Source organism: Centruroides vittatus, unplaced genomic scaffold, assembly GCF_030686945.1.
Source record: "Centruroides vittatus isolate TY-2023 unplaced genomic scaffold, ASM3068694v2 contig_364, whole genome shotgun sequence".
Classification (NCBI taxonomy): Eukaryota; Metazoa; Arthropoda; class Arachnida; order Scorpiones; family Buthidae; genus Centruroides; species Centruroides vittatus.
This window is the reverse complement of record NW_027122188.1, coordinates 6,154,244-6,181,105: the sequence shown is the minus strand read 5'-3', so window position 1 is coordinate 6,181,105 and position 26,862 is coordinate 6,154,244. Positions and strand designations below refer to the sequence as shown.

Genomic DNA, 26,862 nt, shown 5'->3' with positions numbered 1-26,862 from the left:
GCTCCACGCTAATGTAATAATAAACAAAGATATATAATTTCACTTTAGTTATTAATTTAATAAACATTTTTATACTCCTTTTTGTTGATTAAATTTACAAATTATTGTGTAACACACTCTTACACAACGTATTGCAATAGTTTATAATGGAATTATTGTGCAACACTTTATCCAATCTCTGATCGAATCCTCCTTCAACCCCACATTGACGTTGTAATAATGAAAAATAATATTTTAAATGGCGAAATTATATGTAAAGTAAATTAAGTCGATCCTGTTCACGCACCTACACAAGATAACATTTAATTTGTAGTGCAGGATTCGTATCCGTTATAATCCCAGTGAGATGTATAAATTATAATATTAACCGATGTTTAAGATGCATTTTAGAAAGCTTTCTGCTGATGTGTAAGCTTCAATTCATCATCTTTCTTAAAGATAATTAGATGATTGAATCTTTATATAATATTATAGGCGTTTTGAACCGTAAATTAAAGTTTCTTTGGGCTTATGAAGCTTCGTCGCGAGTCTAAATTTGGAGGGGAAGAGAGAAAAAAAAATACGAGTCGAATCAACCGTTTAATTTCCAAGACCAAATAAGCTTTTAACCTTTAAAACATCCTTGGAAATTTTCATCTTTTAAGAAATTTCTCGTTATCTTCGGCCCATTCGAGCTGCAGACATCTTTAATTCCAGAGAAGTTATTTTCCGTACCAGTGACGACGACCTCACGTTATTAACCATTGTACCATCGCGGGCGATAGGAAAAAGAAGGAAAAAAAATTAATTTCCTTGGAAAAGATTTAGAAAAAATTTCCGTGCCAAGGATTTTGTCGACTTTGTAGTAGAGTATTTTCTCGTCCCCATCGAGAAATTTCGTGTAATTGTGATTGTTAATCATGCGAAAGAGATATTCGTCACTCTGTATTCAAGACTCGAATAGGTCGCTGATGTTGATTGCAGATGATGCACCCCTTCCGTGGCAAAACGAAACATTAACAACCCGACGCGTATGTTACTTGTAAACCTGGACTTGACGTTTAATTAAACCCTAATTACAACGCTTAATCTCTTTCCTAATTAACAATGTGTATCGGATATGCCGGGCAACCACGTGACGTGTCATTGCCTTCTTTCGGCCATCTTACATAATGTTCTCCCCTTGTTTTTCTTCTCCCGCGGAAATAGCTGCTACGAAGCTGAAAGACACTTCACCATATTAACTTACTCTTTTTACTTTTAACAAAATTTAAACGTCGGTGTTTCAAAATGAATTTTATATATTAAATCGTTGTAAATATAACTTTATAATTTAATTTAGTTTTCGAAATTTTTTGAAAATTTCGAATTATTATTATTATCATCATTATCTTAAAAATGGGTACATTGATTGTTTGTCCACACGAAACCGTAAGTAGGTGAAGAGGAGGGGGGAGAGATTTTTGCACGTAATATCGACAAATCAGTATATGAGATTTTTTAGTATGCAGATATTTTCCTGTAGGAAATACATGGAATAAAATTTCAAACTTTTCACGAAACATTTTTGTTTGTTTTTTAGAACGTGACTTTTCGCATTTCCAGAACGGCATCTTCGGCTCTTCCTTTTTGGCTTGCGGTGTCACAGGTGAGCAGACAAGAACGGAATTGTGGCCGGAGGCCATTCCCTCGCTCGTTCTCTGCTTTCCCCTCCCCCGCTGTTCTTCTATCGAGTCACAATTGAGTAGTGAGTCAAGAAAGGAACACACTATTGTCTCTGACGTTCTGCTCTGCCGGCTTTCTATTGTTCCCCATTATTTACGTCACAATCGAGTCTTCTGAAATTGTAACTGGTTACGGGACACACTGTAAAATTTTGACCTGTATAGTAATTTTCGATTTTCCTTTTTTCGCGCTATTTCTAGCAAATGGTTCGAAACTATTTTTCTGGTAATCTTCTTAGACTCGTCGGTTATTAGACCGTGTGGTTTTCGACATGATTCTTAACTCGTTCGACTTTCTTTCTCACTTATTTCCTTTGGTCACGCGCCCTTCTAGTTCTTTTATATTTCTACATGCCGAGATTCTTGTATTTTCAGCTTCTCGCTATCTTCAAAGCTGTTTTAAAGGTTACTGCACAATATCTAACATCGGTTTAAGAGAATTTAAGCATTGACGGATTAAGTTGCGGTTTTATTGTCTGATGAAATATGCAGGAAGAGAGGGAACTGATGACATCGACGATAACTTAAGCAGATGACTTCCTGTTTCATCCGAACGGCACTCCTCTCCTTTTATATTGATGTCTTTTCTTGACGCAAGAAAATCGCATATTTGCATATTTCTCCCATATACGAGTGTTTGTCCTTCTTATTGGGATTTAGCTACCGTTTTTACTGCTTTATGAATGGATTTGAAAAATACATAAAATCGCATCCGAGTTCTTTCTTGAAATTCCATCCAATAACGTACATCTTGTGGATTATTTTTAGTCCCTTCTATATTTTTTTTTCAGATTCAAATACATTATTAGCTTACCTGGCATCTTTCATTTGTATATAGAAGTCCAGTTTAAGTTTCTGGAAGAAGCGCATTAATATTTTCTATATAAAAATATTTTAAGATAATCTCACGATTTATTTTCTTCGAAGACATTTGGCAGTGATATTTTCTCCTCTATTGAACGGTAAAAGACGAAATAATATACGAGAATGGAAAATTCCGCTGCGGTTTTTCTCGTTCCTTGTACAGTTTATGATTGGTATTAATCGTATCTCTTTGTCAAGACGTTATTACATCTTATAAAAGGAAGTTAGGAAGTACAGTACATCGAACGGCTGTATCGTTATTGTCGTTTCGGAAGTGAAAACACTATCGTAAAGCACGTTCCGAAATCGAGTGGGTTAATGTCCCGTGACAACTGCATTCCTTTATATAAAATTTCTTCGAGTTATAAAAATTGTTCGATGACTGCGGTCGAGAATAATCAATTATTTAATGGAAGAAAGGGAAACGAAAGTTGAACTTCCGATAAAAAAAAAGAAGTTATCCGTTTCTGGTTTTATTAATTGGAAATTCGAACGAACGTATTCTTTGTGTTGTGTGTATAATCAGAGTCTTCTCTTCGAATGTCAATCGAAAGTGAATCATTTCATAAAGGGCGTCACAAGCGAGACACAAAACGCATCGGTAACAATTGATCCGGAACAATTCATCTTATGTTTGCGTCCACGGCACGTAGACGCCCCTCTTCTTTCCCTTAAAGAAAAGGGGGGAAAGGAATTCCGCACTGTTGCGGGCGATTCACGCTAATCTCCGTGCGTCCACTCTAGCGTCACTCAATAAAATGTCTCTAGAGATAGTCTTATCGAGCTTCAACACAACCACCCAGGGGACCTCCTTTGGTTTGTAGTTATTTGCTCAAAACCAAGCAATTCTTTCCGAATAGATTTATCTGCACTTTAATGACGGATGAGGCCATCGCTCTGATCTACAAGTTCAGTTGCGTGGGACGTTCTATTTTTCCAAAACGCAATATATGATGATCAAATCGTCTCCCGTCTTTATTTATCATTACGCTGCACTTAGTTTCGGATATTCTCACATATTTCACTCGGGTTTAAACGTCATTACCGTAGGAGAGATCCGTACGTATTGAAATATTAAATCAAATTAAACTATCATTCACTGATTTAAATTAAGTTATTTTATATACTTTAAATATTAACTATTGTTTACGTTCTTATTTATAATTAGAAAATTCTCGCGAAATTTAATTAAGCTGTACTTTAAAAAAGGGACGAATAGTTTTTGTGTGTAAACGGTTAATAATAACCACTCTATTCGTATATTACTGTAAACAATAACCGCTTTGTGATATTTTATTTAGAAAGAAAATTATTTTATATATAACTTACTTTTATTAATAGGAAAAGAAAAAAAATCCTGCAACGTCTTCCGTAACGATCCTAGAAATTATTTATAGCTTTCCAATTCAAATTTTATCACACTTTATTGTTTTCTCTCGACCTTAATCTTAAAATTAGCATCTGAATTTCAATTCACCTCCATTTATCTCGCGAGAAAAAAATTTTTTTTTGTATAGTTCTATAATGAGCCATCGATTTCTGAAAAAAAATGTGACAGCAAACAATAGTAATAATCGATTTACAAATCCCATATCGGGAGAATGAAGCAAACAAGTGAATTTGCTCTTTCTTTCTTTATTATCATCAGAATTTTTCGAATTGATTTTAGTCCCATGAACTAAGAGTAGAATGGTGGTAGAAGCAAGCCTATTTCTTTATCCAGAGAGAGAAAGAGGGGGGGAAAAAGATAGGAAAAAAGGACAAGATGATGATGTCCCTGTAGTAACTCGATATCTCAGCATCCGAACTAAATAATACCCGATAAATGAGAAGTCACAGATCAAATTTATTATTTTTTATTTTTTCTTTTACTGACGAACGTCTCACAAGTACTAAATTTAATTTCTCACTCTGTGAAAATTGGAATTTTTTCCCATTCCATCACTTTTTATTTCGATCCACCCATTTTTTTTCGAATTTTCTTACCTCTGAGGATTGTTACATCATTCTATTTTTCTTTTCACGATTATTAAAAAGTAAAAATTAAATTATCAAAATGCTCGAATTATTAATAACATTCAAATTAAAAATAGATGTGGCGAATATAAAGAAGTTTATTTTCGAGCAGTACTTTTGATATTAAACAAATTACTTCTCTCGCTAGTTGATGGCACGGAGTTCATCATAAAACATTTCACTTATTAAGAAAGTGGTGCTTTTTTTTTTTTTAGGGTGGACGGAGCAACAGTTATTGACAGTCGTGGATGGGGAACATTAAAAATCGTTCCATCACGACATCTGCTGTTGTCGTCTTTCTCTATTTGCACGTCGCATCCTCCTGTAACCTAGCAAAGTGGAGGACAGATTCGGAAACAATAATTGATAAAGGCGAGAGAAACGTCGGTTGGACGTCGCAACCCAACGTTCATTTTAAATTCGGAGATATTAAATAAGAATTTCTTCGAATAATCTTCGTTTATAATTACGATTGATAATTGAAGACAAGAGGAAAAAAACTGTGAATAAGAAATATTTCTACTAAACATATGGATTAACTAATTGTGAGTGGCAATTTAAAAATAATCCAATAATTGCTCATTTGAATTGCAAATAGTGTCTTCTTGCTAAAATAGTATAATTTAAAAATTGTAACATTCTCTGATGCAAAAAAAAAGGAAATCTTTTTAAGTAATTATTTCAAGTTTTAGAAGGGGAAAAATTTGTTTAAAAATTAGGCATTTTAGTGTAAATTTTTTTCCACTTAAGCAGAGGAATGTGGTCGGATTTCAGGTAAATTTCCTGCGCTGGTAATCGACTCATTGCTCTACATAAGGCTAATGATTACTCATTCTGTCACCAGCTGTCATTATCACTAAAAAAATCCCTCTTCAACGGTTAATATATTTTTATATTTCGCTCCTGCTTCCACGTACCGGATATAAACTATATTAATTTAATATATACACTCACTCTTAAAGTTTCCAGCTAAAAAGTACAAAGGAAAAGAAAGATCTCAATCATCCTTTATAGAACACTTTTTAGGATTTTTTTGGTATTTACCTCTCGTTAATTCACGGCATGTTTACGTCGGCTTTCCATACTAAATAGGAAAAACGCGAGTAAAGAGGTGTCTGTCATCTCCATATTTACATGCCAATAATTTCTATAAAGGATTTGTTTTCCAAAACTCTCCATTATCGAGAGCGTGCAATTTGCAATGTCATGAAATATTAACGATCTTCACAAAAGAGATTAACGTCGTCCTCACATTTTGCCTAAGTCGATATGGAAGGGATTAAGCACGAACAATATTTTCCTAAAGTTGATAAAACCGTTTGGTTTCGTCCTAAACAACCTCTTTCGAGGCTGACATTATTTCATTATTATTTTTTCCCCCCCATTACCGGATGCCGAATTAAATTTTTTTAGGTAACGTTCTGGGCACCGTGTAGATTTACCATTGGAAAAGTATTAAAATTTCTTTGATATTTTCCTCTATTTTGATTAAATTCGAATGGTCTAAACAATTTACTTTACCGAATCTGAGTTTTAAATGTAATTTTTATGACTGATTTTAATGAGCTAAACTCTCGAAAGAATCTTTCTGCAATCGTATTTATTTTCTGTTTAAGAATAAATAAATTTCAAGCTGCGAATCTTCTTACGTTGTTCTTTTAATTCTAATAGCTTTAATATATATAAAATTTTATAAACAGGAACTTAATTTAATTATGTTTGTTTAATGCTGAATATAAATTTTCTCTGTTTATATTTATATTTCTACATAGAGTAACAACTATGCAAGTCGTTATATTTGGACTGTAAAAAAAAAATATATATATATATTTTGCAGTTTAATTATTATTCTATTTAAAAATAAATTTACGAAAATTTCTTTTTTTTTATAAGTAAAGTCTCTATAAATTTTGTTAAATTTCATCAAGTTTTATTAATTCGAAGTAAATATTACATTATGCTGATTCAACCAAATACAAATAAGTTCGTCAATCATCCTGAATACTTTTAATATTCCTTACTTTCGTCTTAATTTAGAAGAGAAATACACCAATTATAATATGCAAATAACTATATTCCACTTTTAAATTTAATGAAAGTGAGAAATTTAAATGAATTTTTCTGTGTTGTATGCCGATAAACAAGATAATTAACCTCAATAAGAAGACAGTTTATGTCGAAGAGAGGAAAGAAGACATCCTTGAATGTAGCGAGTGACGTAACTGTATCGTAGGAGGCAATGTGTGCATGGCACCTTCGTGTGATAATGGCAGAAAATAGAACTCTGATACTAATTTAAAATGCCGAAAAGGAGATTAAATTAAATATTTTTGGTTAAGCTGTTGAAAAAATCATTCAGAATAAATTTCTGTATGAAACACGACGTGTTTAGAAGTAAAATACATGCCGTGTATCTAATATCGAAGAGATTTAACTCTAATTGTTTAGTGGCATGAGAGAGAGAGAGAGAGAGAGAGAGAGAGAGAGAGAGATTAATTATTTAAAATTTATAAATGTATATACAAATTCACATTTGTGTATAAAGCGGAGATTTTGAATTATATATGACATATAAAAACCTAATTTGTATAAAATTATCGCATGAATTATTTAAATTTTGAGATTTGATAATTAAATTTTAATATACGTTTGAAGAATTTTCTTCTTTGTTACAAAATTATCTCAATTTTTTTTTCTTATTAAATCACTTGGAAAAGATTAAATCGATAAGCGAATTTATCACAGAAACTTATTAATTATAATAATTCATCTCTGTTCAAGATTGTTTGAATAGTCCTGAGTATATATTTGTATATGTATCTATACATATATATATATATAAAATAAAATATATGAAAATACATTTTTCTTACTCTTCATCTCTGAAACGAGAGAGCTCTTGTAGTTTGTATGATCAAAACAAAATTTTAAGATTGCAAATGTTGGATGAAGAATTGTAACTTGAACTCATTTTAAAATAAACTTTTTCAATTGAAAAATTGAAAAAATGTTTACATAAAGTGGATACTTTAATACTGAAATAATTTAACTCCTCTACAATTTCTTTAAAATTAAAATTTGTACTACTTCATACGTTTCAAAATCCTAAGTTGTCTGCGTTACGTGTTGTCTCTCGATTGTATAAGATATTCCAATTGATAAAATAATTGTTTTCTAGCACCGAATAATTTTTTTTTTTACTCTTGATATAATTTAAATTCGAAGCTAGCGTCAAGTTTCTAATTTTTCTGCTGATGAAATGAAACGTTCTAAATAAGAATAAAAACATCAATTTTCTTTTTTTCAATCTAATTTAATCACTTATGCTGGAAAGTTTCTAAATATATAAAACAACGTGTCAATGCCATTTTTCTCCATCATAAAAATTCTTTTATATATATATATATATAATTTATTTTTTGTAATATCGTAAGGTTGAAGTACATGAAATTTTTGTAGAGATTGATCAATATATAAAAGAAGTGTCGAGGAAAATACTCTAACGTCGTGAACAGTTTTTAAATTTTCTTGTAATGTTAGAGGCAATAACTTAGGCGAGACAATGTTAATAATGCTAATTAATGTTTCAACATTGTAATATTAATATCACTACAAGAGATTTGAAAGTTCTTTTCAATATAAAAAAACATTTCTGAGGGAATAATATAGACTGAAATCAATTTATTATATAATTGTAGATGATTTATCAATTTAAACAGCCCAATAGTAACGATTTCAATAAAATTTGAATAAATATTATTTTATCTTTGATTTTTTAGAAGAAATTCTAAGATTAAATTTGATTCTTTGTATTATTAAAGATAACGAAGGAAACAATATTCAAAAATTATTAGGCTTTCAATTACTTAATGGTTTCATAATTTAATGAAATATAATAAGGTACCATTATTAAGATTGCTTATTTTGAAGAGATTAAATAAATGGAAAAGCAATAGAGACATTTACTAAATGAGACATAAAAAAAAAACGTCTCAAGTTATATCGATAGATATTTTATGTTATATACAAATCAAATTTTTTATATTCTAATATTTCAGTTTAGTTTTTCTTTTTATTAATTAAGATAATTAATATTCGAAAAATTGCTAATTTCTTCAGCATAAATTTTTAAAACAGTCATTAACGAGAAGCGGAAAAATAAAATATTTTCTGCTTTATTATTTGATAAATGACTTATCTGGAGGCGAAAACTGTACAGAAATGTAATTATAAACAAATAAAATACACACAGAATTACACTTTCAAGCAACTAAGTTGACTGTAGAATTTATTATTATTATTTTTTAATTATAGAGATAAGTGTAAATAAAATTTTGCGATAAAAATTAAATATTTAAAAGAACTTTATTTTTTTGAAATGTAATTAAAACCATTTTATTAAATAGAAAAAAAAATATATTTTATATATTTTTTTCTGTACTGTACAGTAGAAATGAAATAGAATTTAATTTAGTGTAGGTACGTGTATAAATAGTATATATCTATTTGAATTTATGGTTTAGGATGTATAATTTTTTACATTCTTCATTATATCAAGGAAAGGGCTTGTAGTATGACTTAATAGAATTCTGGTTTGATTTCAAAATTTTATGTATCTAATAGATAATTGAATTCTGATTCCGAAAATGCCCTCGTTTACCTCAATACTCCCTTATTTTTCGAGATATTAGCAGTTAAAGTTGATAATGAATGCAAGAAAAGACCAAAACCAAATCTGCCCACAGTACCTCCTCTGTAGCAGAACGGTTAACCACTCTGGTACAGAGGATCCTAGTAAGATATAGAACAGGGATTCCCAATCCTTTTCTTGCATTGACTGCTATATAGAAGATATTTTTTTCAATAGACTCCCCCTTAACATTTTTCTTATTTCCCAAGATTTTACTTGATATATTATGAAATTATTAAATCAGTTAAAGAATTTCCCATTTGGTTGTTGTTATTCTTACTTGAAAATTATCTGAAGTTCTTGAAAAAGTACAATGAGCATCTGATTTTTCCATTTACCCAATTGATCCCTTGAGTTCCATTGACCCCCAAGGGGTCTACATCGCTCTCATTATGAAACCCTGATATAGAATATAGGTTTCTTGAACCATTGTATGATGTAGAACCAGTTTATAAAACAATTATGCAGTCTCATTAACTCCTGTTGCTGCTATTCTATACTTTCCTATTAAATTACATGGAAGATTTTAAGCATACATTAAGACAGGACAATTTAATTTAAAATATTACATAAAGATTTAATTATATTAAATTTATGTTTAAATTAAATGCTCTAACGTAAACGTTTAATTTAGTTTTATAGTTAAATATATAATTAAGTCTTAAATTTCCTTGTATAAAAATAATTCAATATGTTTATAGCTAATATTTTTAAACTGCAGGACTGTAATATATTCTGTAGAATTACTAGACGAAATATATTCTGCTGGAATCTTTCGTACATTTCCAACCTGACGAAAATCATACGAATCTTATAAGCGTTGTTTGTACCATTTTGAATTGCAAATTTGAATTTTTAATCGAATTTGGATTTCCGCTTGGCTACTCGATTTGTCATTCATAATTTAACTCATTTCATTGACTAAATGATTAATGACGGAAAGAAACTTTAACCAATTTCGATGACCGAATGCAAGGCTAACGAATGCAAACTCCGAAACTGTACGAAAATTAAAAGTTAACGATTTGTTTGTTTAGATTAAGAAGTTTCTTTTATAAATTTTCCATAAAATTTGAATTCTAGGCCATCCTTACTGTTGGCATGTTACATATACTATGCTATATATTTCACATCCTCTTTACACGTCTCGAGTCAACCGATCGAAGCTTTTTCTATTGAACTAACATTCGAAGGTTTTACATAAAAGGTAAAAAGTAAGACCGATAGAGAAGACCAATAAAGAGAAGGAAAAAAATTTTTAAATTTTATTCTGTATACTTTATTTAAACTTTATAAAAATATAAAATACACTTAAAGTAAGAAAGAAAACTTAAAAAAATTTTTTTTTCGTTATTATTTCATTGCTTCCTGTAGTAAGTAATTTAGAATAGGCTATATTGAATAATTTAATCAGCTTTATTAATTATAATTTATAATAATAAATACCCGATAGTGTATAAAAGGCGTTTTAAAAATTTCCAGTCCATAAGTTTTCAAATATCCAGTGCTAGATTACTCATTAGACACTTGAGGAACAAGTCAAGGGGCCCCGGATCTCGGAGGGCTCCGAAGGTGGAAAAAATAAAACAATTTTGCTGTTGCAAATGTATACCATAATTTAAAAATAGTTTTATAACTACAATTAGACGTTATTAGTTTAAGATTGCGTAAAATTATGTAGGGGCTCCCTAATCACAAAATAGGAAAGCTTATGTAAATTTTAAAGTATATATATATTTCTATGAATGAATGAATAAATAATTTCACATATAGAAGAAACAGAGACCTTCACAATTGCCCCTGACACCAAAGGAATAAGAATGTCACAAGGTAAGGTCGACCTTTATTTTGAGGCATTTTTCGCCTCAAAATAAAGATTTTTGTGACTTATATGAAGACTTTTACGTTTCTTCTACTTTTTAAAAGAAGTTTAACATTTTAATTTTAAAATATAAACTTATTGGTATGTAATATATATATATATATATATAATATTAGTTTGAAAATCAATCTCTGACAGTAGTTCATAACAAAAGGAAATATAATGAATCTGAATAATGAAGTAAATTGTCTCGAAACGAATTTTTAATACTTCAATTTTATATTTCATGATTGTATAAACAAATTTTACTAAAAAATTTTGTACATTATGAATTTTGCCAAATGTATACACCTGACAGAGTTTTGATACAGAGAAAACGCATTTTAACGTAACATAGAAGGAATTATAATAGGCCTTTAATTACAAAACCCGATGATTATTAAACGCCAGCACAGTGCATTAATTACGGAAAAGTGGGTTACAATACATAATAATTAACAATTCATGAAGATTCAATAACTTCCGATTTAACAATACGGGATATTTAGAAGTAGCCTAATTCATACAAGTTGTTAGGACCAAGTTCATCCTTTATTGTTCTCTATTAATTCTATGTTTAAAGTATCCAAAGCGGTCGAGGGTTTGAAATTTCGGATAACAATGCTCCGGATAATTGTCTAATAAAAGGAAGTACGGAGTTTAGCCACCGACTTAATAACCAACGTGTTTCTTGACTGTAAACACAAATATGTCGATATTAAATCGGCAAAGTTTATATTGCGTTATAGAGATTGATGTAAACAAATATACGAAAAGGTCGTTATGAATATTTAAATGAAAATATTCTGGAGGTAAATGTAAGTGCCAACTCGATAAAGTGTGTGGAAGAAAAACAAGAGTTGATCGAAGTAGAGCGAAACGACTACTCTCTCTCTCTTCCCTCCATCACACCTCATATCACAATGTCGTATTTCACCTTGATCCCAGAGTTGGGTTAAACCCCGCGTCATATCGGTAGAGATGACTCAGGAAGTGATATTTTTCCGTCCGTCAATAGCCAGTCGAAGTTTTATACCGGAAGTAATTTCCTTCTAGTGTACTCCGCATCCGGTCTACAGATACACCTCACGTGACAGATCGAAGTGAGGAAGGTTTTATAGAACTCTAATCCCCAGTCGATATAGAAGAGAAACAGAAAAGTCGAAATCGTTCCAATAATAAGGAGGAATGGAGAGATCTTTTTATATATATATATCTTCCCAGAGCTAGTTGAATATGCAGCCTTTCCAATTTAACTTCTGGTGTGATAGGATAAGAAATATGAGAGTAACATAGCAAAAATAACTGGTTATTTTATTATGAAAAGAGTCGTTTCAAAAGACAGATGATGGATTTTCCTCAAAAAATCATTATTTACATAGAAAATTTTTTTGACATATTCATACGTAATTTCCATTCTTTTAAAGAGGAACGTTTAAATTAAATTTTATTCGTGTCGATATTTTAAAAACCAAATTTATCATCCTCGAAACTTTCTATGAATTTTTAATACGATAAAAAAAAAGGAATGGATTTATTCAATATGGAGTAAACGAAGCCGTAAAATGTGATCAATATTTTGAGCCGAGTTTAGTTTTGTGTATGTAACCTATATAAAAGATAACGAAGATTTATTATGCAAATATTAACAGCTTTAAATGAATAGATTTTAAAACCGATGCTGGAAAATTACATTTATTTTAATACGTTCCTCGTATATTAAAAATATGAATTGTGCATAAATTTTTAAATACCGCTCTTCCTTAGTAAATGTTTTAAATTAATTAATTTATTATAATCTCGAAAAATGGCTGCGAATAAACGTAATTTATAACGTTTCTCAAAATTATTTCAAATTGTTGTTTTTGTTATTTAAGCATAAACTTTAATAAGGTAGAGATTTGAAGGGGGAAAAAATTGCAAATTTAATCTATTTTATCATAAATTAAATTTATATTGTACGAAAAGCATTTTTAAAAATTGATATGCGATGCTAAAAGCAAGCATAAAAAAAAATAACTGAATAAACAGCAAGCATTCTTGTAGCTCGATATTAGTTTTAGGATAAGATTAAATAATATATCTTAGAAATTAATCCAGATGAAGAATATAAGCGAGTCCTATCCTTAGCTTTACATTTGTGTATAGAAGGTTTTCATTCTACATCATGTTATAAACTACAAACCTCCTATAGATTCAAGTTCGTTATGGTTGGATAATCCTCTTTCAGGCTTTGTCTGATTGGAGAAATAGAGGGATAGAAGCCTCTTAGATTGGTATAATCCCTCTAATAAGTCAAGGTATTTTTTCCTTATCTCTTCCATACTAATGGCAAATACGACAAACCTCTCTGAAAACTCTCATTAAATTCTTGTTCTTTTCTTATCCTGGTAATCCATATCCGTACTTAGAACATAAACCTATAGCAATCGACCGATATTTCTTAGGTGGATATATAATTATAACGAAATTTTAAACGTTATAATTCAATGATGGTAATTTAGTACAAAGTTATTCCTCAAATTTTGCTATTATTTTCAAACAAAAGCATCCGTTAATGACGCGAGGAATCAAATCAAGTTTATTCAATAGCTATAATTCTGATTAATGATACCAATTCTGAATATAAGTTATATATCTCTGGAGTGCATCCATTAGTCTAGATCAACATGTAATCTGATGATGATAAAGGATGCCGTATTCCGACCGACGTAGCCAAACCGAATGTCAGAAAGATTCCATGCTAGAAGTGGACGTCATTGAATAGTTGTATGGGATTTATGTAACCGGTTGTTATCCGATATTGATTTTAGCATACGAGAAATGATCTGGACGATATCCAGATGACAAAACCTCTTATTTTTCTCAACATTTTTCATTTCGGGCGACATCCTTTCACAAAAAACTTCACTTTAAAAGGATAAGCCAATAAATTACGGTGATTCGACATATTACATCTCGACGCCCAGTATTAAAATTTTGCATTATATAAAGCTTAATTTAAAAAATTAACACGTTTTATCCATTATAGAGGATTTTTAATATTCAAATTACGCCATGTCTTTCGAGAAAAGATATATACAAAAGATAATTATAATATCCATTAAAGAAAGTTAAATAAGTTTTTTAATCGTGTTTTTTTTTAGCTTATTACTCTTTAATATCTTCCAGAATAAATTAAACTATCTCCATTCTGTAGAGGAGAATGAATAATACTGCAAGATCACTGGTCGTTAGCTGGAAATGGGCGTTCACACAAAACACAAACGTCTTTATTTCGGTAATGAACTGAAATTTTAATCACATTTGATTCCTCTTATTAATTCACGACGACAATTTTATATAAAAATCAATTTAAAAATTTTATCTCGTGTTTATCTAACGCTTTCTTTAATTTAATTTTCTTCGTCTTTATGTCAACGGTTAATTAAACTCAACAATTTATAAGTATGATGAATACGTTACGTAATTCGGATTAACAAAATATCGATCAATTTAGTCGACTTGATATAGTTACACGTCAAGTAATTATATCTCTCGACGTAGTACAAACCGGATAATTTTTGTTTCAGATCCCCGGTTATTGTTTGAGTAAGATTAGAGTTTCTATCTGCAACTTCATCTCTTTTCAAAGTTCAAATTAATTAGGAGAAGATAGATTAGAGAAATTTTCAACAACCTGTTTTTAAATTGACAGTTTGTTGCCAGCAACTTTTCATGTACTTTCAGGTTATTCAACTTCATAAGTTATCTTGTTTCTGTAAGCGTAAAAAATAATTAACAAAATGTGATTTATCATCTAAATCGGGTTAATTTTTCTCTTATTTTCACGATTTCAGAAAAAAAATCATATTTAAATAATATATTTTCGGAAAAAAATTACACTAATTATCCCATAGATGTAACAGAATCTGGTAGAGATAATAATTTATTTTTCATTTAAAAAAAGGGGTGTTTGTATGAAAAAAAATATGAGGGAGAGAAAAAAGCAACTATGGTAGAATTAAGCATAAACTTTTCTTCTGCACAACGAATTAAATGGCATCATTAAAACTCCTTATCGAGATCAAGTTTCACGAAGTTGTTATTCTTGGTAAACTTGCAAATTTTGTAGTTTCTTTGCTACGACGTTTGTCTTTCCTATAGATCAGTGATAAACAACACCAGGCCCGAGACTGGCAACGTAATTTTTTCTTCTTTTCTGCCTTATGCTGTTATACAACTATAATTAAGCTGATATTTCTGGAGAAGACCAGCAAAAGGATGAGTGTATATATACTATACGTTAATAGGTAGCATATATTAGTTTACTATTTAATCTACTGGCGGTTATGGAGTACGTTGATATTCGGCAAGCTTAAACCCCGAAACTGTGTAAGAAATACGAATGAAAACCGCGAAGTTCACTACAGAAAAGGTCGATAATACTGGCTGTAAAATACACATTGTAACTTATTTGGGATTGGGTTGGGTTGATGGTAAAGGGCAACGCAACACATGGCCGATCTGTCAAGGGGGATAACTTTCTATGGGGAAAACTGAAACTGTGGTAGATACATGAAAAAAAAGCAGGGAAAGCTCTATGGCCATCTCGTTGGCGAGGAGCGAACCCACGACCAGTGTTAAGTGGTTTTATTCACTCGGATAACATATTTTTAAAACTACGTTTAAAGCCTATATTTATTTGCTAAACAATAAACAATTTCACAAGTTTGAGAAATTTGATTTATAAATTTCTCATAGATTTGATGATATCGATTATTAATATTAAGATTGAAAAAAATAATAATAATAAATAACAAGAATAAATAGTTAAGAATATTGTATTTATTTTTTTTTCAATCTTAATAATAATAACAATATTAATACTGTATACATAAATTTGAAAATGTAACGTGTATGTAGCCTATATCAGATATAACACCTTTCAACTGGGAAAAGTGAAGACAAATCTAATGTCTTATTCAGAGTTATTGTTAGGTTACATGTTCTGTTTTATCTAAGAATTTGTCCATAATGCTTTATTGCTGGAAATTAGATTACGTGTCACGAAACAGCCGATACTTCTCAAATTTTTGTTTAAGATAAAGAAGGTTAGATCGATAATGGTGAATAGGCATTTGTTCTGTTAGAATATATTTCTGCAATTCGAATTGCCTTGTGGAGATATTGTGTTTCGTCTCGCATTAAAAAAACAATTTTTTTTTTAATATAAAGTAATATATTTCATGACAATTATAGTTATAAAATGTGTGGTTGTTTTTCAATTTTAAATATATTTTACAATTTTCTTCTCTTGATCTTTCTGAATATTTTGAAAGTAATAAAGACATTAATCATATATTTGATTTTTAAAATAGAGTTTTTATATTAGTACATTTCAGTTTTCCTTCCGATTTATGAAGAAATATGATGGAAAATTACAAAAGTAAAAATAATTTCGAAATATAAATTTATTTTTCGCATTTATTTCGGTTCAGATTGTTATTAAATTGCTGGAAATCGAGATTCAAATAAGTAACACACAAAATATATAAAATTTAAACAAAAGTAGTCATTATTTGAAAGAAAATTCAGTTATAACGAGTTCAAATATAAATCTCTATAAAAATTATATTGAGAAATAAATAAATTAATTAATTAATATAATTTTAAGATTAATAATTTGAACATTATCAACTGTTGACAATAATTTAATACATAATTCTTTTTAATTAAAAAAAAATCTTTAATATTTGTAAAACTATTTTTAATATAAATACACAGAAAATATGTTTTAAGAAATAATTCTTCTCTTCTATATAATTATCGAAGAACGTTTTATTATTTATTACATTTTATGTAGTTAGCAATGATGGTTTATTCCATTACATGAACAATAAAATACATATCCTACACAATTAAATCTTTATTTTAAAGGTAATTTTTTCGAATTTTTAAGCTTATAATTTAATGATTAGATTTTTTCCCCCCTTTAAGTGCAAACGAATAGAGATTAACGATTTTTATTATTACAACTTCCATAATAATGTGTGTTGTTTACTATAGAATAAATGATGAATTTCTGGGCTTATTATTTTTTAAAATTTAATTTCAATTTTCTTACATCGAATTATGTAAAATAAGAAAATTATTGTTTAAAAAAATTTCTTACTTTTCAATGAATTCTAATTTAAACTGAGAATAGCAAAATGTAAACATATAAACTATCAATAAATTGGTAGAATGTTACGACTGGATATGTCGTTGCGCGTTATTCTCTTTAGCTTTGATCGTTTATATTGTAGGAAGAGTAACTGACGATAGTTTGCTCTTAATGGACGATGCCATTTACAAACTTGTCACTCGTTATAATTCGCAACATAAATTCTACTATTTATTGTTTAATTTATATCACGATACATAGATCAATGGTTTAGAAAGTTTCGACGATTATTTAGAGAATTTCAAACGCTGCTTTAACATTTCTAAATAGCTTTTTAATTAATTAAAATTCAACAAGCAATTTGCGTTATTATTTAAATGATTGCCGATGATGATTTATGGACAAGTAAAAGAAAGAAATAATAATAACAATAAAAAGAAGTGCAACACGAGATGAGAAATAGCTTATGAAAAGTGACACAAATTTAGTCTTTAATTAGAATTTAAAATTATTCTTCGGAACAAAAAACAAAAAAAAAAAAAAAAGCTTAATATGTTACTCATTATATTTTAATTCGTGTTTGCATCATCGAGCGATAAATTGCCGTTTCGCTCGGTTCAAACGAGCGTATCTTGATTTTGAACATGATTCATCACTCATCGAAGAAGTTTACAAGTCGTGAGAAATATTTATCAATATGACAGACAGAAATAAGATTAAGAAAACATAAGGAAAAACGACGACAACGTAAGACAATATCAGTTTAGCCCCGAGCATCACGCATCGTAATTAGTACTTGTTTAAACTAGATGGACAGAGAGAAAGAGAGAGAGTAATCAAACCAATAATTACATAAAAAAAATATTAAGCAGACAGTCTAATGAGAAAAAAGAAATAAGAAGTGGAAGAATGATAGAAAGAAAGGCTTTACATCTAATCATATTTGGCGATAATACAAGACGGCATTAGGAGGAGATTACCTTTTGGATTTCGTTGTACTTCATTGCCGGAGGGAGACGAAATGATGAATACACCTTTCGATATTCTAGAGGAAAAAAAAAATTGGTCATTACGTCTTTAACAAATGAAACAATTGTTCGGAGTAAAATTGAAAAAAAAAAAAAACTTTTAATACGAGAATGACGTATACCAGATGAAATTTCTTATTGCTACAAGAAAAATTTTAAAATTGCTAAAATCATTTTAGGAACCTTTTGATGGATGTATTATAAAATAAAATACACCTTCGGATTTTTTTTTTCTTTCTTACTTTCTTTCTTTTTAATGGAAGAATGTTGAATTGGATGGAATTTTTTTTTATCATCAATAGTTAAAAAGGTTTTATTAAAATTTCGACACTTTTGATCTTATTATGGTAAAAAAAATTTAGCTGATTTTTATATACTTTTATCCATTACCTTTTCATTGTTTAGAATATTGATCATCGTCATTTTTAAATCTCGTTATTATTATACCTTAGAGGCAAACAAAGAAGTTTTAAAATCTCAGGTAGTCGATATTCTAAAGCAGTCCTTCATTAGGAGTTGGCAATAAGGTGTTAATGAAATTATTTAATTATTAAAAAAATTTTCTTCATTTGTGTAAGGGTTTAAAAACCGTTTCGCTTCGAAAAGAAAAGAAGTATTGTAATTACGAAAACTAATCAAATTACGTTCATGTTTTATTCTATTACTTGATAGTTCACTTAACACACATTACGGTTGCCATATTTTTCGTAATTGTTGCCGATGTGTAAAGGTAGAAAAAAAGAGGAAAAAAAATCTGGTTTTCGAGCGTGCTATACTGGTTTTCTTATAGTTCATTATGTCTTTAGATTATTTACAGGATAATAAAGAATGTGTGTGTATTTCATGGGGAGAGTTACGCGTTTACAAACAAGTTTTTTTTTTTCTTTTTTTCGTTATCTTTGAAGAATTATTGACTCAATTAAATTCTTATCAAAGGTGTTTTGTAAAGCGAAATGATCTTAATCAGTAATTAAAACAAATATCAAAGGAATTATACACATTTTACTCCATTAAATATAGGTCTAATCGTTGTGTAAAATGTTATATACTTTATGTAAATTTAAAGACCAATACGTAATACAGTTTTCATGCTTATAAATCTAATAAATTTAATTTTTTTTACATATTTAATTCCCGATATTTATGCAACGTTATTTTTCTTTTGGTTATTTTAGGAAACATCACCGAAAAGAAAATCGTTACGTAAGCCGAAGCCAAAGTTATGGTCGTGATTCGTATAAAATCAGGCCTTGTAATGTGAGATCGCCTTTTCCGGATTTTCCGTATCATCCGTTTTCACATTACAGTAGTACCGAATCGTTAACCAGCTGTTGGTCCAATTGCACAACTTTAGAAGAAGATCAATTCGTATATCCTGCTCGTTCGGTTCCTGACCTCGATCAAGTCGGAGACATGGTGACAAGAAAATTCAAAAAGGGTTCGGTTTACGAAACGCTGGCCACCAAGAGCGGGCTAGATTTTGCTCCAGTAATTCAAGGTCGGCCATACTGGGAAAGAAGAGAGCAGCACACCGAGGAGTTTGCCCACAACCGCAAGTTAATAAATAACAAATGTGACGTAAACATACGGCACGAGACGGAAAAAATAACAAAGAAAGTGTCTCCCGGTATCCATTGCAAATATAAGAAAGACGAAGAAAAACAAATATCACCTCCACCTCCACCAGTTCGAAATTCATCCAGTCTCAAGTACATCCGACACCAACCCCAAACGCACGAAAAGTATCCGTCTTGGCCAGCTGTTCCCACATCCGAGTCGGATTCTTCCAATTCCGCATTATCGTCTTCAAAATCATCTCCAGCTGCTACGAGTCACCGTTCTAATTCTTGGACGGAACAAACTAATTATCCTAAGGAAAGGATAGCTTACTGTCGACCTAAAAAATGTTATAAGATATCTCCAAATCAATTACAACCCGTATTGGAGAGATCGGTTCTGGAAAATGGCAATCGACAACAAAAACACGAAGTAGGTAATTTAGAAAATTCCCTGAAAGAGGCTCTACACTCCGATCCCATAGATTTGGATAGCTTGTGTAGATCATATTACCCACGCCAGACATTAACTGTTTCTCGTGATTACAATATCCATTCTCCTCCGGAACGTGATGTGCCAAGACCAACCATTCACGATAGAACTCGTAAACACCCGGAAAACAATCAATCGTGTTACTGGAATAATGGACCCGACAGTTGCACCCCTCTTCTGGATAGATTGAGATTGGAGAGTGAAGTAATGCCTTCTAACTGGTCACCTCAAGTAGAATTGGAAACACCCAGCGAAACGGGAAACGAGAGCGTGGACGGCAGTAACAGCAGCCAGGAAACATTAAAATGGCACGGTTCTTGCAGCGATCTTAGTTGTTCCAATAAATCATCCATTTTTGATAGCGGCCGATCTACCCTTCCAGACAGATTATCTCCTCAGTCATGCGATAGCAGCACATCACAGATCGTTCACAGTTCACGAGTGGAGCCCGCTCAGAGGCACGATTCCGAAAGTGTACTCTATTACTTATCACCCGCAAGAAGTAACAAAAATGACGACAGAAAAAACTTTTCCACTTCCTTCCCGGGATTTTCTAGAAACGGATGCGACTCTAATTACTATTCCACTCCAGATAACATCAGCAAACTAAAAGTTTCCGAGCGATCTTGCGACATCAATAGATTGAAACACGAAAATGAATGCGAAACGAAGCATCAGAAGTATCAATATTTGGATCCGGAAAAGAGACATCGCATATCCGATCCGGAATTAAAAGCCATTCAGAAACAAGCAGTTTTGTCTTTCTATCACAGACAAACAGCTGCACAAACAAACACATCGAACGGAGGAGACATGCCCGTTCCCCACGAATCTCCTCCAATTTCACCAGGAAGAATGAAATGGAATCAGTGGGGAGATAATAAACTGGATAAAGTACCCGAACATGCAGTTTTGGCCACGGATCCACTCTCGAGAACAACCATTAGAGGTAATAAGACTCTAGAAGAATTCAGAAATTTGGAGAATCAATTAAGTTTATCCGTTCCAAACTTGAACGAAGTAGCTCTTCCTCATCATCAAATATCTAGTCAACAAACTACGGGGATTAGAAGTCAATCTTTTATGGATGAACCTGTCGTAAGTAATTTTTTACTCGTTTTATTCGTTTTCTTGTTGAATGTGTATAGCCACATCTTTACTTCATAATATATAATATATATATAGATGAGATTTTATTTTAACATTATCAATATGGTTGTAAAATATCTATCACTAGAGACTATCGATTTTATTTGATGTATGTTATTGTTTGATTCATTCCAAATCCCACTATTTTTATAAAAGACCTTGTCATTTATTTTCTTTTCTATCGATTTATTATAGTCCAGAGCATTTACTATAAACTATTATTTGTGAAGAATGTAAGTTTAAAATTTCACGCGAAAGCAGGGGAAATCGTGAAAGAATATCTTGTTTTTCTTCTATTTTTTATTGTATTTTTCTAAAGATCACGACTCTGATATTGTCTGTAAATTATACACTGTGCTAAGAAAAAATTGTAATGTTAAATATCAATTAAATCAACCTAAATCTAACCCTTTATAAGTCGAAAAAGAGAAGTGTAACGTATGAGAAACGAGGGGAGTAGCTTATTTGGTAAGATTAGTCAAATCTTATTTCGCTTCAAACAGTTAAAGGTTTGGTTATTTCGAGTCAGAGAATATTTCAAGTGACATGTTTACAACCAACCGTTCGACCATTTTGTCTGCTTGCTACACAAAAATTATCGTCTGCAACCTGTTTCTCCAACAATAATAAAGAAAAATGTCTTCCTCCGTCGTCTTACAGCTACTCTTTTCTGTTCTAGTGCTAGACATTTATTGCCATCTCTGCCCACTTCTTGTTTATCCTCTTGCTCCGGCATTAATATCTGTTAGTTTCCGTAACGTCATAGCAACGCTCTGACATCAGTCGTATTAAGAGAAGAGATGGGTTGATTGGGACTCTTGGCAGCTGACAATCTTGCTTCCACGTCTTTAGCTTGTAAAGGAATTCGATGGTTCAATATTTTCTCATATATTCGAAATAGCTTTACCTAAGAAAAGCTCGTTGGCCCCGGGATTATATTGAATGATAATTGATAAGTCGGATTGTCATTATAACGGATTGTTCCGGTAATCGATAAAAAGAGGGAGATTTAACTCGAATTGGATGTTTTTGCACCTTTTCCCGCCAAAGGGAACGGTTTGTTGGCCAATGGTAATAAAAGAGGTTACACTCGTAACAGCTTTCTCCAACTCATCTAACTTTGGCCGCCGTTTGCTCCGGGCTATTCCTGCTTAATTTCTCTAGTGTGCCTGGCTAAGCACACATTCTGTTTTCGCCAACCACAATATCCCTTCGCTCCGAAATTTGCTGGCTTTTATCTCCCGACGTGTAACACTTTAATTAAAACGATCATAAACAAAGATAAATCATTAAAATTATCTTTTGTAAGAGAAAAGTTTGGCCTATCTTTTCTGAGAAACTGTACAGCAGAAAGCACTCTTCATCCAATTGAGAGCTTTCCGTCAGATTCCGAAGTCAATTGGGACTTAAGAAAGTGACAAGAAGACTGACTTCACCGCACGGCAGCTGTGCATCTCGACCAGAAGCCAAATTGCCAGGGGCCGAGATCTGTCAGCCTGGTATAGAGACTCGCGAGTGAGAAGTAATGAGCTGTCGTAGCGTTTGACGGTAAACTCTTCTGCTTCTAGATTGTTAGAGCCTTCTTTTTTATTGTCATTTGTTTGCAGAAATCACGTTATAGTGCGGCGTCTGGCAAAACTGGATTTCCGAAATCGCCCGCTTTACCGTCTTTGCTAAAGTATTAGTAATGGCACATTCCTGTTTTATAAATCGACGAGGATTTTGCTTGACACAATTCCAAAACGGAATTTCTCTCTTTTTTCTTCTGTCAATTAAGTTCGCAGCAGGCGTTGCTTTATACAAAACAATATGTTTATAGTGTTTTTTCCCTTCAATTTTTGTCACAATTGTCAATTAAAGTCTTGTTTCTTTAAAAAAAAAACAGAAAAAGATTTATTGTAAATCTAAAAGAATTCTTTTTATAGTAAAAATATTTGTACAGTTAAATAGCGAATTAGATATTTAATTTTTAAAAAAGTGTTACAAGAAATTAAAAATCCCGTGAGAAGTAATTAATTATTAACTAAGTAATGGTAGATCTGATGCAAAATGGTGCGGTTCGCAGGGTCCTCTTGGCAAAAAAAAAACCGTAATAGTTTTCTAATATTTCAAACAAAAGTTCGAAATATTTGAATATTCAAGTCATGTTTTTGTATATAATAAACAATTCATGGGGACGTATAAATAATGTTTGCATGAGTTGGCCTAAGAGAGACACGTTACTGGTATTAGTAACAGCCATTGTGTAGATCATCTAAACAATTTATTCGCTGAATATTTATATTTAAGGATAAGTGGAGTGGAAAATTAATATAAAGAATTCTAAAACAATAAAGAATTGAAGATAGTTTTGATGAAATAAAAATAGTTTTTTCTCATATTTAAAAAATTCCACCTAAAAATTACACGATAAGATTAATTGTTAAGATCAAAGTTATAATTTACTAAGATCATTTATATGATTTTGTATATAAAGAATGTTTATTCAGAAATTGTATTATTTTTTTATTACAAAATATTAAACTAGTTTATATTTTAAATTATAAATGTCATCCTTTAACGCTATATTCATTTTTAACAAAGGAAATTTTTCATTTACGAAAATATTTTAACGAAAAAAAAGGTAGTATATAAAATATTAATTATTAAGTTATGTAATAATTCTTGAGGAAAATGTGCAACATTTTGATAGAGTTTCTTTAATAAAATTTTTATGTCTTTCGAAGAATATTTTACGTAAAAATTTTCATTATTAAATATTTAATCTGTAGGAATAATAATAATAATTTATTTATTAAATTTAATATATTTTTTAGCTATTCAAAGCTTAATAGAAAGTTAATTTAATTCCGGTAAGGTTAAAAATGTCACCATTTTGACTGGAAAATGCATTAAGGCTGCACCTCAACTTTTTTAATCCAGTTTGAAAAAAGAAATGTAAAAATGTAGATAAATATGTGTATGACCATATTATTGATAAAGCAAGATTGATTTTGAGCAAAGCAAATGCATCTTGCCCAAATACCATTTACCCCAGTTCATCTCCGAGAGTCCTGCATATTGACATATAAGGTAGAAATTCTTAGAATTGTCAATATGACATCTACAATTGAATTTACAATGAATTCCCATATAAGTTCACCGGCAATCTATATAGGGCTTTTATGCGAAGTTATAGGAGAGGACAGATCCATAACTTTATTTTTTATTTTTTATTTTTCCAGAAATATGATTGATTGACACCATCTTTCTTTATCGTTCTTCTTAAGATCAGATGTTGATGTCGCGCGTAGCAAAAGTATCTGGAATATTTACTAAAAAATAGAAAATAAAATATAACCGACAATGAAAATCAAATTAAAAATAAAACTTTGAGAATATAAAAGTCTTGTATAAGTTCCAAAAGTTTCGGGCGAAGGGATTCTTTTATGGAAAATTGAAGGATAAAGGATGCAAGTCGATAGCAATGTAAATATAGTATTTAGCGTGTCTTTCAAAGCTTCTTTAGAACAATCAACCGGAGCAGATATTTTATTGTGTAGCTACAGAAATTTTATTCTAAAACGAAAACAATATCGAACTACTTTTCGATTCAGAATTTAATATGTAAATGTGTTACGTCCGTTAAATCTCTTTAGTGACTCGATCTCGGGAGAGAGAGACGGACTTCGCTAAGTTGCTTAAAATAGATTTATCAAGATTCCCTTTTATTATTCCCATTTAAAGATTATCTCGTAACTCGAATAACAAGATCAAAGCTTTGTATTTGAAATATACCCTTATGGTATTATATCTAGGCCAAGTTATTATCTACCGTCATCTTTCATCTCCTAAATAGGATAATATTTAGCTAAGTTCAAACCGATTTTTCTCTAACTTAATTGTAAACTGTCAAAAGAAAACTCGTATAGAAAAAAAGAGAGAAATATTCAGCTCTTCCATGATTTATGAATACATTTCTCTTGGGTAAGTTTGCTGGCCTACGAGAAATTTTCGTCTTCCTGTTTACCTTTTATTTATTTATTTTTTTTTAAATTGCAACTTTGGAGATGAAAAAATACGTATAAAATCTTTAAAAAATTGATGATAATTAGTCAAAAATTTCAGATTTAAATGACTTTTTTTTAAAAACATTTAACATAATACAATTTATGCTACACAATATCTTGAGAATGTTATTTTTTGAAATGAAACATATTTAAGAATACATCTGTAATTAAAGTCTTAGAAAAGAAAGAAAGCAAAAGAAGTAAACAGAAGGAAGTTATTTATTTTTGGACAAGGAAATGACTCGACTAAAAAATAAAATTAACATCTTAAGTTCACAATAAACGTCGAGATATCTTATCAAAAGAAAAGTTTGCTTTGTAAAGTTTTAATGGGAACTCTTACATGGAATTTCGTCCACTTGGCTTTTTACGACTCGATTCCGTATTAAGAAAAGACGTTAGTTGTCAGGTATACAATCCATTAGATTAATTTATTATTCCGACATACCTTTAATATGCAAATTTAATATTAAGATTCGTAATATTTTATATAATCTGTAGAAAGACAAAGTAAAAAGGAAAAAGAGGAAGATCGATAAAAGCGCAGTGTTTTTTAAAACATAACTAGTGTTTCGTTATATAAATCTCGATGTAGCGTATAATTTTCTTCAGATTAATAAAATAATATTAACGTTATTATGTTACTAACAACGGTTCATAAATAGAATTGTCTAGGATCGTAGTCCGTAACGTACAAGTCCAGCGAACGGAAAGTAAATAAAATAATGCATAATTAATAGCTGGGAGTGATGATTGAATGTAGGACGTTGAAGTCAATTTATTTAAAATATTTGTCAAGCCGCAATTTACCTTGAAAACGAAAGAAGAGTAATATAAGTAGCGAAAATTACAAAAATAATGTAAAACGCCAAAGGGATAAGATTTAAGTACACGGAGCGCATCGAAACTTTTGGTAATTAAAACTGCGTAACTAATTTTATGGAACGAGAACTTTTAAATAAGAGGATTTAAAAAAAAAATAATTTTTTTTTTAAATTAACGAATATGTAATTTTGTCAAGCGAAAACGGATTATTTAAGTTTAAAATCTGTTCGTCGAAGTTAAAAATTCCAGTTACGTGCGGCGCATAAATACTTCGACGTTTTATTTGCATTATTATTTAATACACGAATTCAAATTTCTACATAAAATTCTGTATACTTTCTCAATCGAAATACTGTTGAAAAAAATTAAATAAATAAAAATGGCTGATCTCACAAAGAATTTATTTCTAACAAAGGAAAGAAAAAAAATCGATTATATAATTTCACAAATCTCTAAATTAATTAAAATACTGTAACTATTATA

General features: G+C 30.5%; 1 protein-coding gene across 6 annotated transcripts in view; it reads left to right on the top strand.

Annotated features, from left to right (window-relative positions):
* LOC136975158 (protein Shroom3-like) overlaps positions 1-26,862 on the top strand; it is a 222,092-nt gene that overhangs the window by 159,835 nt on the left and 35,395 nt on the right. For all 6 annotated transcript variants that reach the window (XM_067270189.1, XM_067270190.1, XM_067270191.1 and 3 more), the window contains one exon: positions 19,483-21,454. In XM_067270189.1, the coding sequence (XP_067126290.1) occupies positions 19,483-21,454 (1,972 nt within the window). The remainder of the gene's footprint in view (positions 1-19,482; positions 21,455-26,862) is intronic.